This window comes from Stylophora pistillata, chromosome 8 (assembly GCF_964205215.1).
Source record: "Stylophora pistillata chromosome 8, jaStyPist1.2, whole genome shotgun sequence".
In the NCBI taxonomy this organism is placed as follows: domain Eukaryota; kingdom Metazoa; phylum Cnidaria; class Anthozoa; order Scleractinia; family Pocilloporidae; genus Stylophora; species Stylophora pistillata.
In genome coordinates, this window is record NC_142526.1 from 23,745,908 (window position 1) to 23,766,716 (window position 20,809).

General features: G+C 37.1%; 2 protein-coding genes and 1 pseudogene across 3 annotated transcripts; 1 reads left to right on the forward strand and 2 right to left on the reverse strand.

Annotated features, from left to right (window-relative positions):
- Positions 1 to 539: 539 nt before the first annotated feature.
- On the reverse strand, positions 540 to 2,608 carry LOC148725589 (uncharacterized). Its single transcript, XM_088729611.1, has 3 exons — positions 2,473 to 2,608; positions 2,291 to 2,361; positions 540 to 1,991 (listed from the first exon to the last, which is right to left on the reverse strand). Exons 2-3 carry the CDS (start codon positions 2,300 to 2,302, stop codon positions 1,599 to 1,601), a joined length of 405 nt encoding a protein of 134 aa, XP_088585737.1. The 5' UTR covers positions 2,303 to 2,361; positions 2,473 to 2,608; the 3' UTR covers positions 540 to 1,598.
- A 902-nt stretch (positions 2,609 to 3,510) lies between these two features.
- LOC148725590 (uncharacterized) lies at positions 3,511 to 8,253 on the reverse strand (annotated as a pseudogene). The gene is made up of 7 exons (XR_015990398.1): positions 7,867 to 8,253; positions 6,626 to 6,994; positions 6,255 to 6,365; positions 5,720 to 5,958; positions 4,765 to 4,942; positions 4,324 to 4,423; positions 3,511 to 3,827 (listed from the first exon to the last, which is right to left on the reverse strand). The product of XR_015990398.1 is annotated as an uncharacterized LOC148725590 (transcript).
- Positions 8,254 to 9,502: 1,249 nt separating this feature from the next.
- LOC111342063 (uncharacterized) lies at positions 9,503 to 20,336 on the forward strand. The gene is made up of 7 exons (XM_088729612.1): positions 9,503 to 10,026; positions 10,654 to 11,001; positions 17,123 to 17,199; positions 17,527 to 17,567; positions 19,556 to 19,697; positions 20,015 to 20,045; positions 20,252 to 20,336. Exons 3-7 carry the CDS (start codon positions 17,125 to 17,127, stop codon positions 20,320 to 20,322), a joined length of 360 nt encoding a protein of 119 aa, XP_088585738.1. The 5' UTR covers positions 9,503 to 10,026; positions 10,654 to 11,001; positions 17,123 to 17,124; the 3' UTR covers positions 20,323 to 20,336.
- The last annotated feature ends 473 nt before the right edge of the window (positions 20,337 to 20,809 follow it).

Genomic DNA, 20,809 nt, shown 5'->3' on the forward strand with positions numbered 1-20,809 from the left:
GCAAGCTTCCCTTTGGTATGATAACGGCTACACGATGAAAAGAAATGAGAGTTTACGGGGTAGATTTTTACAAAAACTAGGCTTTCCAGCATATAGTGCCTCGCGTCACGGGCCCCTTTCTCGAAGGTCCCGAACAGTTTTCTCGCTCGGAAAAGCAGTGGCAAAATCCTAAACCTTATTATTACAAAGCTGTCTTATTCACATATTCTGAATATGAACAGAGCTTGCCTTGATACAAGGAGTTTCAGGCGTATTCCCCAGATTGCCTAAAAACGGCTTTGCGGAACCAAAAAGTATCCGGGGCCTCAGAGAGACGATCCACAGGGTTCCAAAGAAAATAAAAACTGCAACATTTCGATGGTATATTACAAGGGAAAATCACGAGAAACTTTCGTCGGAGACAATATCAAGTTTTGAAACACGAGTTCAATAACGGTTGAAACCTGTTGTAAAGTGCGTCCAACACTTCAAGGGGCTCTCACTGTTCTTGTTAACCCCAAAGGGCTTGTCCATCTTGTTATAACAAAATAAAAGGAACGTTTTTGAAGTGGAATAGACGAATTTAATAATGCTGATATTAAAGTGAACGTGAAAATTACAGTCTACTTTGAAATTGTAGTGAGCCGGAAGGCAGGTGCACTGAACAAAATATTGCAAATGTTGCTTGTTTTCCTCCTCGCTGCACCATGTCACCGTTACAGTTAGAAACAGTAAAGAAAATGGTAATCAATAAAAGCATTCCGAGACGAAACTAAAAAAAAAAAAATTGAATTATGGTTAATAAATACAACATATACTTTATTTTCAATATTCAAGACCGATGATCAACTCACGGAATAGATCGCCCCCAAAACAAAAGTAGGGGAGAAACCTTTCCTCAGTATTTGATACAAAATGCCAATAATTGTTGCCGCCACCCTCTCTGCATTGTATATTATTAATAATTATATTATAATACTTAAAATGTATATAATGCGACTTTCAAACACGCTGTAATAAACAAAAATTCATTACAAGTTCCATACAGCGTACTAGGCTTGTAAATGGAGATCTGATCAAGTCTGACTTCTCCTGGCCTAAAAATAAATAAACGACAGATTGCAGGAAGTATCATCATTTAAATCGAGCACTTTCTGGCACGCAACTACAAATCGCTCTAAAAGACTTTGATAACCAAGTAATATTTGGGCACCAAGGTCATCATGACGATGACTGTCCACCATGGCAATAGATTGACCAGCTAGTGGTAAGAAGAGAACGGTCTTTTCGTTGGCTATAGATAGAGCTGCATTTCCGTGGAAGCCATCACACAGTGCTGATAACTGGCGCACTAGAGATGTAGGAGCATGGTCATCACAAACTCGTCTAACCAAGGGCGAATGCACGGACACACTCACACATTGTTCTGCAACAGTGGCTGCCTCTGAGGCTGAAAGAAAACGCTGAGGTAGGCTGTGTCGACAGCGGTCATAAAGGCGGTTTCCCACCCTGATTGATGCACAGAGTAACATAACCCCCAGAGGAGATAGTTCACGCGTAGGTTGGAGATCGAGCCGCTCATGCCACACTCCATGAGCAAAGATCAAAGCTATTACACTTCAAGCCGAACTGCCGTTTCTGCCGTCGAGCGTTGACTGGCTAATTTCCACAGGAAATTTCCATGAAAATGTATCGCAATGGGGAATTCCTTCACCAAGTACCACAATGTTAATTCCCGCACCTGGTACGTTTTTGTAATTAAAGGTGATTTCATCTTCATAAGAATCACCAGTGCTATCGTACGTGCCGTCGTCAACGTCAACGTCATCATCATTTTCTGCACCCTCTTGCAAAGGCAGACATTCCTCGTAGTCACTACCACTTAATGCAGCTTTGAACTTGGTAGCTGCAGAACAAATCTGACTCTTGCAAAAGGCAATTCCCTTTTTGGTACAACTCAACTTTCCTTGAAGAACCACAGCACTCATTGAACTACTTCTGTACTTCATCTCCTAGACACACGAAAAGAAAGAGGGTGTCGCAGAGAGAAATATTGATGCTACGTTACTTTTACATAGTGTGTCTGAATGTTTGCATGGTATGCCATGGACGCAGAGTAGTGTAAAGCAAAGTGTAAGCACATTATTGTAAAAGAGTGCACAATGTATTGCAAAAGAGTAAGAAATGTACTGCAGTTGTGAAGCAAAGGATAGTGTGAAAACTAAAGAAATAACGAAATAAATAATTATGTACGTAGATAAATAAATAAATAAATAAGTAAATAAGTAAACACAAAGATAAAGGTAATTACATTTTCTTCCATCTCGGGTTGCAAAGATGCTTCGTTGTTGTCGCGTGGTACGTCTGAACTGCTTTCAGGATCTTGACAGGGAAAAAGAACAAGAACGCTTTATCAAGATTACTTTCTATTAAGCACACTGTTAATATTAAGAACAGGAAAGACTAATGGTTATGACATGCTCACGCGCTAACTTATCCTGTGACTCCACAACAATCCTTTCAAGCCGAGGAATAGTAACGTCCATGCAGAACGCTACAAAGTTTGCCATCTCTTTTTTTACGAGAGTAATTTCTTCATCCCATCTCGTGATCATTTCATGTTTTTCAACGATGACTTTCTTGATTCTCATTGGTGTACCTATATGGACGAATAAAAACTGACTTGAATTACAAAAACAATGCATTCTCAATAATTGGTGCCAGTTTTTGGAATGAGATACCACGCAATATAAGAGAGCTACCCAAAAATTCTTTCAAAGCTAGAATTAAAAATGAATAACCAAGAATGCTGGACAAAGAAAATTCCTTTCTTATTAAACACGAGATTATTCAAGAACAGGAAACTTTAAGTAATTCAAATCAGTGTCTTCTCTCATTATTCTCCTCTCATTATTCTCCCCTCATTTTGTTTTGGCAATCTTAATATGCAGAAACTATTATAATAATATTACATGTAACTAAATCTTAATTGTTATTAATGTTATTTAATTGATCTAGTTTTATGCATAAGCAACCAATGGCCCGCCAAGATTAGCATTTACTATTTGCAAAATAACGTTTTAAAAGCAAAGAAAATAAGCGCCTTGTTGTTGTTGCTGTTGTTGTTGTAGTTGTTGTTGTTCTTGCTTTTAATGTCCTGCGTGCACAGGTTAGACAGAAGTAGGAAAAAACGCAACACCTCGGAAGAGGCCTGATCTATTAGAAGTTGTGAACAGTTTGCTGGTACAATTTGCTTGAGAGGGGCAGTGCTGGAGCATAGTGTCTTTCTTAAGACACCAACACAATGACCGTAGCTACTAAGTTACCCCTTATCACAAGTGTGTCTTATCTTGTATAAAATTAGTAAGTTGTACAATGTACAAGAAAATACTTTATCAATAATAGAATGAAAATATACTTAGAACAAAAATGACAGCTACAAGCTGAAATACTCAACAAAAGAGACAAGTTGAATTGAGTACTAAATTTCACAAAGTTTACCTGTTGTGTTTCCCCATGGGAAATTCCCCTTCATAACTTCAGAGACAGTAGCTTGCAAAGCTTCATTGCCTTCTTTCTCTTGATTGTACTTATCTATTAGGGAAGACAGCTTATTCTCGTTTGAAGAAAGCTTTTTGCGGAGGTGTGCACGCTGTTTGGACGAGTCTAAATAAGATAAAGCGTGAGTACAAATGGTAACATAATTTTGTTTGTTTAATAGCTATTTAGCAATAGTAATATTGCATAAATACTGACCCGTGTGTATCGTCTTGACAGACTCTGTGCCATGCTATTGATTTTTCTTTAATTCCAAGCTACAGCATGCTCACTAATGAGCTCCTCACGATCTAAAAGATATGAATAACTTACCTTTCAGTTGAATGTCTACAACTTCAATTAACTAAAATGAAGTAACTGACTAATTAAGGTCTAGTTACAACTCTGTGAATTTGATTGACTCTAATTTGTCAGTCCTCATTGTTTTCTAATTGCCTTAAGTCGAATGCTGCTGGACCTCCATTGTTCATACTGTACCCCTAGATAGGAAAAAATCGATAAAATGTTTTACACTATGTTCACTGCCCACTGTGCCAAACCATGCCAGCAGCCTGCGATCTCAAGTCCTGTCTCATCTAGTTTGGCTGTCTTTCTACCCTTATTAGAAGCAGCCTGCCAATGTGATTCCCCACACATATCGTCTCGTTCCTATTTACAGCATTTAATAACTATTAATACTGTAACAGAAAAGTCAAAATTTCATGCAATATAGAAACTTGTCACAGCTTGCTAAGAGGCTACAAACTTAGTATAAAATGATCAGAATAAAACTACATATATACACACCTTAGATTTGGACTGCTTTGCATATACTTTGTTCATGTGACTATCAACATCCCCCTCGTTGGCAATAAAAAGATCTTCATAATGTGATTGCCTCCTTTGTCTGTAGAAGAAAACAATTATAACTGGCTAAAATGTATCATTTTTTCATGATATAACTGCATATTATTAAAGACAATGGATGATAACAGTTACTATTGTGCTTAACCTAATGATTAAACCTCAACTTTATATATCTTTAATATAAATAAACTCAACAAAACACATCAAATTAAAATATAAGTAATGCAAGAACCAACTGCCACTTGTATTCAGGCCACTAATAAAAGTAAAATTTACAAATTTGCACCTTCAATCTATTGTACAAGTTTTATGAGCATTGATAAAATGCTGGGTGTTTTTGACATTGTTCTGTGTAGACCTTTCCTCTAGAATAAAACCTACCCTCCCAATGAACTGTAACGATACAGTTTCATATTTCCATAACATGGCAGGAGTGCTGAAAGATGGAACATGTAGGGGAAATAATCCAGTTGTGACCTTGCAGATGACCCAATTCAAACTGGCAGAATTTCCACTCTTTAAAAGATCTACTAAATGTGCTGTGATTGATGGTTGGTGCCTGAAAAAATAAAATAGAAATATCAATTTAGGTAGGTCAGTAATAGTAAATACTAGATAAAGTACAGCAGACAGCACAAAAGTAAGATTTCCACCACATTATGTACACAAAAACCTAAAAAAAACAAACAAGGTATAAAACCTGAAAATTATATTGAAATGTTCTAACGCCAAACTTAAAAATATGTGAAAAATCTATAGACAATCAGATTATTATGTCAGAGCCAAGAGAAAGTCATGTAACCCCATACATTTGCTACATTGTCTCTAAAATATTACAATTCAAAGATATGTGTTAAGCAAGAATGTGTCAGAATACAATTTTGACCATTCAATAGACTAGTGTACAAAAAATTATGCAGAAACATAAGTGGAAAATTAAATAAAATTAATAATAATAATAATAATAATAATAAAGGTCTTTATTAAGAATTATTGTGCAAACAGACGTGCTACAATTAACATGAATAACATGAATAAAATGAATAAGGAAAAAGAAAAGGTATTAATTACTATTGAAAAGACATCTATTAATAAAAACTGATTTAAAACGGCTTGTCTGGACCTTAGGCAAAATATAATTATGCGACCTAGTTCTCAACTGCCGTGTTCTCTGGGGAGGTAAGAGATCGCTCAACGCAGTGTTGGTGGAAGAGATCCTTTGCCATAATTTCTTAATTAATTCAACTAAATTCAACTAAATTCAACTAAATTCAACTAAATTCAACTAAATTCAACTAATTCAACTAAAAATTAATTCAACTAAAGAAAAGCATACCCTTCCTTTCATAACTGATACATCCTCAAGTGCATGAATAAAGGAGCTTTCTGATGTCCCATGCATTCTTTTTTGGATTGAATCCCATAACCTGAATAATTGTTGGTCAAACACATAACTGGTGTCAGTGCGACTCCCACACCAAAACCCTGCTTGTACAACATCAATCAGAGACCTGGATAGAATGATACTGTTGCAATTGGAACACTGGATTATGACTTTGTTCAAATCGTATCATCCTGAAAAAAAAATTAGTCACTTCATGAATAATGATAACATTAAAGTGCAGTAAAATGGCTTCAACTAGGAATTCCCATAACTATAGGTAATAAATTAAGGTGAAACTAATTAAAATTTTAATAAAATGAATCTCTTCTTATGATGCATTACAATCTAATTGATTACCATAAAAGGACATATCAAAAATTAATTTGAGATAAAGAGCAAGCCATATTACTTTTATTAATTCACTTAATAATTGGATACAGGAAATAAGTAAAAATCCAGGACAGTTTAAGCAAACAGACTCTATTACCTTTTTCATTAACTATTATTACAAAACCAGAAGATGGAACTTGTTGTATGACTCCAGCCTCTTTACAACTTGAACATTGATCTGGTATATTAGGGACTGGAAAAGACTTATCTAAGGAAAGAGAGAAGCAAAGCTACATTAAAAATGTTGTTTTGCATTGTGATATAACATAATCATCGTCATCATAAATTTCTCTAAAAAACCACTTGTGACTTTAAAGCTAATTAATACATGTTGGATGAGTCTCCATCCACCTTTACTTGTTTATGCTAAGTTCAATTTGAATATGGTGGTTTAAAAAAATGTATAATTAAGCATATGAAGTGAAAATAATAATTTAAAAAAATGGACACTGTATATTGTGAGATTACCTATTATTTGGTGATGACCTTTTCCATCAACTCCAACTATTGGGGGAATAGCATGAAAGTACCCATTTACATATGTATCTCTGTCATGAAAAGGCAAGGACTTGTGAACCTTTTCACCGCATGAATGGCACATAAACTGTTTTGGGCACTCTATACATCGTATACAGACTTTGCCTTCCAAACAAATGCTACAAATGTCTGGAGAGGGGAAGCCCTCACAGCTAAGGACTGCCTCTATTAGCTGCTTCCTGATGTTGTCCCAACTAGAGGTCAAATTAGACATCCGTGTTTCCCAATTTTTGGAAGATGCAATTTGAAATGTGGAAAGAACCTCTTCACATTTTGCAAGTGCAGCTTCAAGGTCATCTTCTATGAAACAAAAATAATATTTAGTCACAATGTGCATCAATAGATAATGGTACATTCCAACTCTTCTATTCATGACCATAATTTTTTAAAATAATTTAGCACCCCTTCTTTTAAATGCCAGTTAGTCTGTAATTTCACCAACTTTCTTTCTAACAAAGATTGAGACCTAGCAACATGGAAAATGAAATATACAACCCTATAAAAAATAAACCCTCTTTCTTTACACTCCCCACTTACTTCATTAAATCGAGTTGTTCCAAGAAAGCCTTATTAAATAAGCTTAAGGTGATTCCTCACATTTTGTGCATCCCTTACTGTGGATAGTTGATAGCATCATTCGCGCATGCTTGTGCATGTACACATTGAAAATATAGTAGATTTGCCTTGATATTTAGATCTATAGGTGGATAAAAGGCTACAGCTCACTAATGAGCACAGGGACCCCCAATTTTTTCCAGTCATTAACAATTGATAAATTATTTATCATTACCTTTCCATGAGAAACGATTGATCTCATTAAAGTGATTGATCTACATTAAAGTGGGATGTTGTGAAAAACAGTTGTATTGCAGGTGTTTGGATAAAAGAACATTCTGTCTCAAACAAAACTTATGCTTGACAATTGATGGTGGTGACATCTCATGACATGTAGGTTGTACATCATCATCTCCCAAATCTAAAGTTGGATCGCAATCTATAAGGTTTGAGTCAAATAAAACTTGCATGAGCTTTGTTAAGGCAACATGGCCAGCAGCTTGTTTGGAACATTGGATTAATCATTCTAGTAAATTTAAGGCGTTTTGACAATTAACTGTATTCGTTAATTTTAGGGCGATATCGTGTTGCAACAGATAAAAGTATTGTAAATTCACCTTCTTCTGTTGCACTGCAGAGGGACGTATTCGTCACCGTTTTTTCGCGAGGTCGATACTTGTGCTTGTATTTCCTCAAACCAGTGGTGGAGTTCCTATAAAATTCCAAATCACTCCGGCATTTTTTCCTCTTCCGTGATATTTCTTTTTCTCCAAGGAAACTTGTAACTTGCTTCTTGTAGCGGAGCATCGAGTTCATCTTTGTTCTTGGATCCGGACGCCTTCTTCGCCACCATTTTTCTCTTTCGTGTCTTTAGTGACTAGATACAAAGGTAAGGCAGACAAGAAACGAGTTACAGTGCGACATATCTTATTTTTATCCCCGCGGACGTTTCCCAGAAATACATCCTCGGAGACCCAGGGGCTGAGTCAATTTCAAGTTTAGGGCAGAAGAGCCCCTGGGGACATTGTCTTACAAGACTAGTTCCAAACGGTCGCAGTCGTTCTGGCATCTGATTGGTGCCAGAAAATCTTTGTGTTTTTCTGCCCAATCAGAGTGAAGTGTCCTTTCGTGTGTTTTAACACGCACACATACAACAAGCTCTGTTGCACCCTATGTTTGTTTGGGCCGGGCGACGAAGCTTTAGCCGAGATGAAAAGTTTCAGTCTCAGCACACAATGTAAGAGAAATCGATCAGATTGTCCGTGAAATCTTACCAGAAATTATACTGAATACTTTCGCAGGTATCACAAGAGAACGAGTGTAAAAGTTTGCGAGGTTCGTATAAAACATAATGGTTGCAGGCATTGATATCTCGCTTTAAACCTTAGATGAGATGTAAGCCTAAATCTTTCAAGATTTTTTGTATAATTTGCTGTAACTGAAACTTTTCCAATCCCGTGAAGCTATTTCGTCGCACGGGCCACGCAGGTATGTCGAGCAACTGGCGCTTACACTTACGTAGCTTTCTGTGCGCGCCAAATTCTAATCGTTGCTTTGTAGTAAAGTCTTTACAATATGGCCAAAGTTGCAGAGAACGTTAAGTACGTGGACGACCTCCAGCAAGCGATTAAAGAAAGCTTAGCTGAGTTTCCGGTTAGCTAATTAAAATCTGAACAAAGACTAATCATAGAGAACATCGTGGAAAGGAGATATGTCTTCGGACAGTTACCGAAGGGGTTTGGAGAAAGTTTAATCTTTCAACTGCTGCGTTGAGTGTTCAAATTCTTGAGCTCGAAAGGCCACGGATTCTCTTCTAGTCCCTTGGTCATTGTCATTTCACCTATTTTGTCGATTGTTGAAGACCAAGCTAAATACCTTTGATTATTGGGAATCGATGCTGCTTTCATTGGGGAAAACAAAACCAAAGACCAAGAAATATTGGATGGAAAGGGCGGGTTTGCTTTATTGTAAATATCAGCTTAGTACAGGGTTATCTACCCAAATCTAATAAACAAAAGTTTCCACGTTTAGCTTTTCTTTTTTTTTAAGCGAAGAGTATATTAGATTCTGGCCGGGCGTGCACAAAAAGTTGCGTAAGCGCCAGTTGCTCGACATACCTGCGTGGCCCGTGCGACGAAATAGCTTCACGGGATTGGAAAAGTTTCAGTTACTGCAAATTATACAAAAAATCTTGAAAGATTTAGGCTTACATCTCATCTAAGGTTTAAAGCGAGATATCAATGCCTGCAACCATTATGTTTTATACGAACCTCGCAAACTTTTAAACTCGTTCTCTTGTGATACCTGCGAAAGTATTCAGTATAATTTCCGGTAAGATTTCACGGACAATCTGATCGATTTCTCTTACATTGTGTGCTGAGACTGAAACTTTTCACCTCGGGCAAAGCTTCGTCGCACGGCCCAAACAAACATACCGAGCAAAAGAGCTTCAACAAGATATGCGTGTTAAAACACACGAAAGGACACTTCACTCTGATTGGGCAGAAAAACACAAAGATTTTCTGGCACCAATCAGATGCCAGCACGACTGCGACCGTTTGGAACTAGCCTCGTAAGAAAATGTGCCCAGAAGCTCTTCTTTCCTTAACTTGAAATCGACAGCCCCTGGGTCTCCGAGGATGCCAGAAATACTGAAAGACTAGGTTTTTCTACCAACGCGAACACATTTCCCGTCGGAATGATGGCGTTTGCTTGTACTCAACACTTTTATTCAGCTTTTTGCTCGCTGAATCTATTCTTCGTGCCTTTAGTGACAGGTAAGGCAAACAAGAAACGAGTTACAGTGCGACATAAGTTATCTTCATCCGCGTGGACTTAACTCAGCATTACTGCTCAACGGGAAAATGTAATACTAGGTTTTTCTACCAACGCGAACACATTTCCCGTCGGAATGATGGCGCTTGCTTGTACTCAACACTTTTATTCAGCCTTTTCCTCGCTGAGTCTGTTATTCGTGCCTTTAGCGACTAGACACGTAAAAGGTAAAGGGTAAAATAATCAAACATAATCAAAGCGTATTTCGTTTCCCTGATGGAGGCCGATCGAGGAAGCGTCCTTTTCCACCTTATTGATGTGATTGTTAGGAGAGACCATGTTTGAATTATCTTGCGAACAGGGTAATCGATGACAAGAAGATGGATATCGGAGAAGAGGTATTCGGATATTTCATACTTGCTTCAAGTGGAGCGTGTTTGAGGGTCCGGAATTGTCTTAAAGCTGGGCAGAAAGGACCAGAGCACAATCAAGTCAACGCACGACAGAAATGTGTTAATTTCAACTACTAGACCAATTGACACTTTTTGAAATGAAATCTTTTTTTCTCAGTAATAATGTTTCGGCCTACAATTTAAATCAATGTTTTAACCTCAATTCATTATATTTAGTATCTTTACAGGAATACACTGAGGGCGCTCATTTCATGTTGGGGTCAAGGAAGAAAATCACCACCAAAATAAGAATTAGAAGATGTTGATATTGCTACGAAGAAAACCTCAACTGGGCTTTGGAACTAGAATAGAAACTTTGGGGCATAGTGATATTGTCGCACTTAACTTTTCTGTATAAAGGCTGATAGTTTCGAAAGAAACCGAAATGCATAACTTTTCTGTGGCTGGCAAGTTGACCAGCGGTCGTCCGGCCTTCCCATCGTACCTTGTGGTTCTATTGGAATATTCCCACTTTGCCGAGGTGATTAGAATTTACTACTAGAAATCGAGAATCAACCTAAATTGGTAAGTATTTCGCATTTTCATCGCTTGAAGATTGCTTACAATATTTAGCTTTGACAAATTTTCGGAAGTACGAGTCATTGGTTGACCCATTGGGGTTTTGTTGAGCTAGCTATATTCTTTTCTACAAACTTTCACAAACCCAAAATTCAACACGGTGATTCTGTCTACAAATATTCACATGTACATATGTTGTCTTTCTTCCATGGAGAACAATTTTCTTTCTTTTCTTCTCTTTTTTTGACATTTGGCTCTCGTATGGACCTTGCTAGACTTTGTAACTATTTAAGAGGCAGTCTTTCTTATTTCCACAGTCAATTTTGCTTCAAAAGTAATTTTACTTGAAACTCTGTCTATAGAAAGAGTTTCGAGGTTCATAAATTCATAAATTATCATTACTTATCCCATTACGGCATCCATGGTATAGTTAATGACTGGTTCTCCTCCTATCTGTCAAATAGATCCAGACCCCACTCAAGTAGGTCCCCATGTATCTAGAAAGGAAAGTACGGTTTGTGGCATTCCTCAGGGGAGTGTACTTGGCCCCCTACTATATCTTATTTATGTAAATGATAACTACATGGCCTCAGACAAGTTAACCTTTTACCTTTTTGCTGATGACACTAACCTTTTATACGCTGATTAAAAATCTAAAATCGCTCGAAATTATTGTCAACTGTGAACTAATTAAAGTTGTCGTCTGGTTGATCTCAAATAAACTCTCCTTAAATATTAAGAAAACAAACTATACAATTTTTCATCCTTATCAAAAATGTATTAATTTTGACATTTACATAAAGGCCTATGATGGCCGCACTAAAACGTTTTTTGATCTTGAATGTAAGGATAATGTTAAATACTTAAGGGTAATAATTGACCAAGATTTATCCTGGAGACACCACATTAAATATATTTCTCTAAAAATAAGCAGAAATATTGGAATTATTTCAAGACTAAGACACTTTGTCCCTTTAAAAACACTTCTAAGTAATTACAATTCATTAATTTCTCCCTGTATATCTTACGGCCTCATTGACTGGGAGCAAGCTTCGAAATCTCATTTAGAAAAAGTTCTTATACTCCAAAAGAGAGCTGTTTGCCTCATCAATTTTCTGACTTTCAGAATGGATGGTATTCCATATTTTGCCCAATCTAACATTCTGCCAATCTCAATGCTCTACTTCAAACTTTCATCAATCTTAATGTTTGATATAACCGCTAACTCTGCACCTCAAAATATCTAACATATTTACTTCTACACAAAACACACATCAGTATAATAATCGCTCATCATCTTCTGGCAACTACTATATTAATCATTCTATCATTCTAGGCTCAATCATCATAAAAACTCTATTTCCATTGTTGGTGCTAAAATTTGGAACAGCATTCCCGAATGCTATTGGAAACTACCAAAGCATGTGTTCAAAAAGAAAATTCAAGCATTTCTATTTGAAACTCTAGAAACTCTGGACAGTTATGCTGACACTAGCACTCTTATTTCTGAAATGAAAAAGGCATCTTAATTACAATTCAATCATAAATTATATTTTTCTTCACTTTTTGTCACTTTTTTTTTTCTCTTTTGACAAATAATGTATTCAAAATCAATTTTTTTATCGCCTTAACCCATTGACACTTACGTGTAACACGTGCCGACGAAAAGTCAAAATTTTGGAGAAACCAAGAAGGCAAACACAATGCGCAGTAAATTTTTAAAAATAAGCTTTTCCGAAAAACAAGCTCCAGTGAAAGAGGACTAAGTAAAGAACTTATTTCCGGCGAAAAAAGCGATAGGTGCATATTACGTTTTAACTCAAAAATCAAGATGAAAGATAAAAATCGCTAAATATTTTCGCATGTGTGAAAATAGGCATGTGGATCATATTTCAAAAGGGAATATGCAAATTTGTCCGTGAGTGAAGAGATCTCAAGTTTCAGGGAATCTATCAATAGGAAGCAAGACTAAAATGGCCAAGAAATATTTCGGGACGTCAGATTTATTCAAAACAGTTTTTGATTTACTGTTATAAGCGAAAAACGTACGAATTTCTTACGTGTAAAAAGCCCACGCAGTAAAATTCATCATGCTTAGATCGTTGTTTACTTGCGTTCGTGGCCAGAAATTGCGCAGCGTTATGCTGAAAATTCTGAAAAACTTTGATTTGAGGCAAAATCTTGTATTAAACTATACTTTTTGAACACATTGTTACTCAAACATAATATTTACCGGGCCATCGAATCGTCAAATTGTCGCCAGGCCCTGCTTGAAGTCCGAAAGTTCGGTTTTCACTTTACGTCCATAATTCGCATCGCCTTAGAGAATCGTAGTGTCGTTGACTTGAGAGCTTATTCTGTCACTTTTAAGACCTGGATATCCATTCTTTTCCAAGTAGAGTATTCTATAGCATTGTTACTTTACATTCTGAATTCCGCAAGGTCTAACTCGATCGCAAATGAACGAAAAATCCGACCTGAAAATTTTGAGGGTCGGCCGCGTGGACGCCATATTTTCAAATTTGATCATTTAGTGAAGACGCATAGAGTAATGCCCCTCTAGTACCCCCTAAAGTCGAAAAAATATATGCGCAAACAACGGATTCTGATTGGCTTATTGATCTCCAAACTATAGAGGAAGTTTGGGGACAAAATTCCACTTAGTATGGGAGGTAGGGGGGAAAGCGTTCTCGCGCGAGGCGATCGCGAAGTTCGGGCGGTTACGGGCGGTTCAGGAGTCAATGGGTTAAATTAGTAATTCGTGTTTGTTTGTCCTTAACATCGCCCACCTAGATTAGCTCGCTATTTGCAGGCAGTGTTTATTGTAAGTAACTATTTTTAAAAAAAGAAAATAATAATTATTTTTACACGACTCCGGCAGTCAGAGGGCCAATAACTAAAATCAACCAATCAAAATCTCTATTGCCAATATTCATTCCATATTCATTCCATACTCTCTAAGTATTGGACCGGGCACTGTCCTGAATGGTCCCGAATAATACCACACATGTGTCCCTTTAAACTTCAGTCGTATAATAAATCTCTTATTAACCAAGCTTGCTCGGGACCGTACTGGAGGAATATCGGCCCTCGGTCTTTTTTGTACAGACCAAGCTGCGCTCAGTCTGTACTGTCAAGACCTCGGGCCGATATTCTCCCAGTACGGCCCTCACGCTTGGTTAATAAGGTATATGGAAAGAACTAAATTACATTTGGTTTGATTCAAAATCATTTACTGACTGCATTAGGGGGCATAATTAGTTCCTCTGTCTGTAGGGGCTGTCAACTTCTCATAAATTGAAAAAGACATATTTTGAAAAATTGTTAGCCCATTGACACCTGAACCGCCCGAACCGCACGATTGGCTCATGTGAGAACGCTTTCCCCGCTACATCCCCTAGTAGAGTTTTGTCCCCAAACTTTTTCTATGGTTTGGAGATCAATAAACCAATCAAAATCCGTCAATTGTGCATCTATTTTGATGGCTTTTAGGGGTGCTAGAGGGGCATTATTCTATGCGTCTTCACTAAATAATCAAATTTGAAAATATGGTGTCCACGAGGCCAACCCACAAAATTTTTAAGTCGGATTTTTCTTTCATTTACTATCGAGTGAGACCTTGGGGAGCTCAGAATGTAAAGTAGCAATGCTGTAGAATACTCTGCTTGGAAAATAATGGATATCAAGGTCTTAAAGGTGACTGAATAAGCTCTTGAGTTAATGATGCTACGATTCTCTAAGGCGATGCAAATTATGGACGTAAAGCGATGCAAATTATGGACGTAAAGTGAAAACCAAAGCAAGTAAACATCAAGAACAAGAAGCAGCAACTGCAGTAGAGAAGGATGATGCGAAGACAAATGAAGATAATGAAGAATCTGCACAAGCAAAATCTGTGAAATGTAAGGAACAAAGATCTTTTGAGCCGTGGCTCAAAACACATTTGTGGTTGGTCTACAAGAAAAATAGAAATTATACGTATTGTAAAGTCTGCTCAAAGGCTAGCAAATCCAATAGAATGAGTAAGGAAGCCCAGTGCCAAAATTTTCAAAACACCACGCTAAATGGGCATGCTGGTCTCCTTGAACACAAGATGGCCCTCAAATGCCCTGAGATAAGAAAGTCATTCAAGGAAGCCCGAAGAAAAGGTAAAACAAAGCAGAATAAAGCTGTCTTGGTGCTTTTTAAATGTGTACAGTGACTGTGTATTGAGAGCATCCCACTTGTAAAATTCAAATGGCTAATTAAACTTCTTCAGGATTTAGAGCTTGAGGACACGGCAGTTTTGAAACAAACCAACATCAGTTATGATTCTTACACAGCTCCAGATGATATCTTATTGTGCCTTTCGGATGTAATTGATGACGAACTGAAAGAAAAGTTGGAATAATCTCCAATAGTAACTTCCCTGGCCGATGAAAGTACAGACATTGCAAATCACAAGTGACTAGCACTGTACACTCAGATTTTTTAAGATTGCCCCCTGCTCAAAGTTGTTCCTGATTTGTATGTCAGACTTAAAGTAACTATTAAAATAGAAAACCTCATATAACTCTGTGTTATTCATAGGTACAACTTGTATAATGATGAGTGTGGAACTCGCACTCCTCTGTGTGAGGTACTCACACTCCTGTGTGTGGGACTCGCTGGATTTTGGCTGTGTGAGTCCCTGGACTCACTACTGCCTTTTTCTGGATGGATCACTGCTTAACTATGCAAATCAAATATTTTATGATGTTACAAAATATGCTTGCCGTATTTTTTCATCTATAAGCCGATCTTGGCTATAAGCTGAGACCCTAGACTTTGGTCTGTTTTAATCGGGAAGGTTCTTAAAACATGTAAATTGAAAATACTTAGCTATAAGCCGAGACTACATAAGAGAATTCCATTCTCAAACAAACTGAAATGAACGCAAAAGTTTCAAAATAGAAAATAGTTTCAATGCAGTATTGCCGCCAATAACACATTCCGAGATAACCAGAGAGTCAGTGAGTTGCTAGAGGAAAAATCAAGAGAAGATCTTTAACGGAGAGCTCGAGATGTCAGTGAAACACACAACGATGGGCTTTTACACACATAAATATATGCGGCTGGATGAGGTATTACTTGATTGGTTTACAAAGCAGAGAAGCCAAGATAAGTTTTCTTTTTACGTGATCACAAATTTCAACACTGTAACATTTGACGATCGACCAGTCTGTTTACCAATCGTGGGAATGGGTATTTCTGATCAGTCAGTACCTGCAGAATCTCTGATACTCTAGACAGCATGGAAGATGAAGCAATCTACTTGGAATAAATGACAGAACTAGCGGCTGAGGAGGAGATGGACGACGAATTCCATGCCGACACTGAGTACGAACAGTAAGCCATAATTTACTACGCGCTGAAAACAACAAACTGCTACATTGGAAGCAACCGCATATTTAAAGTCAATGACCAACTTCAACTTGTTTTGTTATTTCTGCATGCAATATCTCGTCTTAGAGACAAATGTATCTGTTTCCTTTGAATTTGCTGTTTCGAAAAATTTATGTTCGGAAAAACACTCCGCTATTAGCCAAGAACCCTTCTCTAGCTCAAATTTTCGAGATTTTGGTAAAGTTTTGTGAAAAAATCGCTCGGCTTATTGATGAATAAATATGGTATTTTTCAATTTTTGAGATGTTACAATGGTCCCTACAGACGGGGAAATAATTTTGGCCCCTAATGCAATCTTGAAAAAAATTATTTCAAATCGAACAAAATGTAATTTAGTTCTCTCTTAAGTGAAGTCTTTCTGATGACAGAATTTCAGGTAGAATTATTTTTGAAGCGAAATTGACCGAATAGAAGTAAGAGACAGCCTCTTAATGACTGTGAGGCAAATATTTTTTTTTTCACCTGGTTTGACCTAAGCCACTCAGTGAGCATTATGACATACAACTGCTGTTTCTCTCTCCATCTTCCTATGATTTGTATTTGACAGGGGCATATATTGGGTATTACAACCTTTTAGAGACTTGCTCTTGCTGCTGCATACAGCCATTATGGAATTATTTTTAGTTATGTTAATAAAAAGTAATGTAGGGCCTTACAACTCACAAAATAAGAACTATTTTAAAGTTGCTCTGTGCTCTCTTAGAAATGGAAAAGAATGGAAACTTCCCTCAAAAAGTTGATACAAATGAGAATGTATCAGATTTTTCTGATCTGTCAAAGGTAATGTCCTACTTGTGCAGGAATGTTCTTTTTAAATAACTGTTACCTCTAAAATGTGAGGGAATAGAAGTCCTTGAGTGAGAGGCTTGTTAGAAATGTTTGCTGTTTTATTTAGTGCCTTGCATTAAATTACAAATTGCTAATTTTCTAATGCTTGCGTTTGCTGAGAGGAAGAAAGGTAAAGTGACACTTTGCTTTTCACTATATATTTGACTATAGAATCCATTAAGTTATGTCATTATTGGTCTGGGCACCTGAAAAGTTCCTTTGTAACTGTCTTTATTTTGTTGATATTGTTAAAATGATTCTTTGATCCTGTTTTCACAGGGTTTTTATACTGTTGCACTTCAGTATCATGCTGCAAGAAGGTAAATTGTGTATGACTAATACCGTATCTATTCGTGTATAAGTTGACCCTTTATGACCAAAAAATCAGCTCAAAAAATGACCCTCAACTTATACAGGGATCATAGACAAAGAACTGACTCATGCAATCCAAGAAATTAGCATAACAATTGCCTGAAGTCCATTGGGAAAACCGACTTCACAAAACCCGTTAAAGTGTTCAAGTTTTGTCAGTTTGCAGCACATTTTTCATCAACGAAAAAGTTTGAAGTAATAAATTTTATGTGGCTTAAACAGAAACCTAGTGGGGCTGATTTCTATTGTATTTTCTGATCTGTAGAGCAGACATTTTTCCTTACAGCTTTGGTGCTGTTTTCAGTGCTGAATTCTTGTTTTCATCAAACGATTACAGTAGCTTAGTGACCTGGCAAATGCTGTTTTTTCGTGCGGTCTTGTTTGTTATGCACGTGGACCAATTATGTTATTGTGTAGTTTCCAAGATGGCGGTGTTTTCATCAAGCAATCCTTCAAAGTTCTTCGGTGTTCCTTTCGGTCTACTAAATCTCCTTTCAAAAGGTTATTTAAATGCATCAAGATTTCATTTTCAAAGAGATTTGCAAAACATGGTAAATTGCTTCTCCAGTAAATGGAGGTGGTCATATATGCTTAAATCATGAATCATGGTGATGCAAACAAGTGCTACTAAACTTCACAGCACAGGGTTACTTTTTGCTCTGCAGTTTTTAATTCACCGTGTTTTCAATACATTCTCAGAAATAAGGTCAGCCATTTGGGAAATTTCTATCGGTCTGCATTTTCTTTACTAGAAATGATGAAAAATCCGATTGTTGACCTTGAAATTGAAGGGGGGGGTTGACTTGTACATGGATAAATACGGTATGTTGCAAAACTCCTTTATGGAAGAGGTTGTACAGAAGTCAACTGTAAATGATTGTTGTGATTTTCTTTAGTCACTGATCATGAAATGTCCTATCAAAAGTAGTTTTCTAACCACAACCAGATGCAAAATGAGTTGAGACATGTTACCACCACAAGAGATGATTGTTCATCATGTGATCCAATAAAATGTACCCCCCTTACCCACTCCCCTCACCCTTTGCAATGTTGGTAGCTAAGTGGTGTCATGTACTGAAATTTCATAAACAACATTGAATTGTGTATTATATTTTACACTAAATTACATCTTTACTATCTAACGGGGTAGGGAAATGCACTTTTTGCACAAGGTGCCGCAACATTTTTGCAACTGGTTGTAGCATGTGTGAAAACTTCCTCAAGCTTCATTGCGAATTCAAATTTAAAATAGCCCCCTCCCTTCCCAAAAAGAAACATGCTCCAGATTTGAAATATCAAATTATGCAGTGGTTATAAGAGAACAAATGTAAGAATCACCTGGTGAATCCATTGTTTCCTTCCACAATTGAGAAAAAGCATGACTGCTTTGATGAAGGCAATAACTTTATCAAGTTCCAGTATTCATTGCCTACATGTACCTTGTTACCAAAAGTAGTCCTGTTTGCAAAATTTCAAATACAGAACATACAAAAGTTTCTCATTTTATGAGCAATTCTTTGACTGTGAGGATGCTCCTAGAGAAGGCATTTAATTCCCATGCATGGTACACACTTGACATGCTCACTGGTGTTGCAGTACAGGTGTGTTGTACTGCAAAGATAGTTGCTGTGTACAGTTTCTTTTCAAACACCTTGTTGAAATTTGTGAAGCGTATATGAATATTCAACATTCCTTAAATATTTGTGGCGTTGACAGTTTTTTGAATTTCACAGAAAAACAAGTTCAGAGATAAACATGGGACTGGAGAACTTCTCTTTGACGGCAGTCATCTGATGTACTAATCATCCCTACTCAGATTCATAACAAAATGCCACAAACAATTTTCAAACCATGTCATCTCACTACAACTTAATCTCCAAAGGGCATTTTACTGTTAAAATAAGGTGTATCACTGTTTCCTATTGATCTGTTTAAGATCCAGAGAACAGTCAGAGCAGAATATACCAGCTCTTAATATCCTAGCACAAGCCACCACCCACGAAGACCAAGCTCCTATAGTAGCTCGTGGAGAGGGTGACAAGGAAAAGGAGAAAAAAACAGTCACAAAGACAGTGCTGGTTCGTGTCCCTAAGTGTTAAATTAAGTCTGTAATGTAATGCTTAGCTTTACTTTCTGTATACAAACGTGATGTCCTAAGCAGGAGGATAAGGTGTGAAATCTTATAGAAAAATTTATGGCAGAGAACACGGAGTACTTTAACTTAAAAACTTTTTGTAACAAAAGTTGACCGATAACCTTCGTACCCCGAAATAAGATTTGAATCGAAGACACCACCATATTTATGAAACCTGATAGTCCCATTTTTTACCTTCCTACTGTGTATTCTGCTGTGGAAAAAAGTGTGTTACAGTTTTCTTTTAATCCATCTCCCCAGAACAAGGACTGTTCAAAAGAGACTGAAGGAGGTAAGTCTGGACCAACCTTAATTTACTATCTTTCTTCTCAATGTATGTTTAAATTCCATCTCTCAAAAACGTAAAACAGAGTATAGACTCCAGGATGCTTACAGACCACAAAATCAGTCAACTTCTAAGAACAGTAAGGCTCAGAATTAAAAGAATTTACAGTGCATTTGACTCATGTTCCATTTTGTTCCTCCTTCTTCATATAGCTAAGGAGGAAGATGAAGAAAGGCTGGAGGAGCGAGAAAGCATGCAACGGTGGTTGATTGACAACTGCTAACCATGGTGAACATGGCTAGTTCAGCTACCGGCGTCGCGAAACGCAGAATACAAGAAGTGACGAGAAGACTGGCTGAAAATAAATAGGCGTTACTCTGTTATATACTTTAACCATATAATTTGGATATATCAACAAAGTTGAAATGGTAAATTGGCCACCGTAACGATTACAAAAGCTGACGTTTCGAGCGTTAGCCCTTCGTTGGATTCGCTCCGACGAAAGGCTAACGCTCGAAACGTCAGCTTTTGTAATCGTTACGGTGGCCGATTTACCATTTCAACTTTTTTGATATATCCAAATTATTTCGTTACTCCCACCGATGCAGCCTAAACAGTTTCTTTCGAAACTATCAGCCTTTATTTATGTTAACCATAAAGCCTTTATACTCATTTTTGTCTATAAAGTAATCATTAATGAGCAATATTTAATATGTTACACGTTGTAGCTACCAAATTAATCTTTTGTAATAAATTACTTATTGACAAGT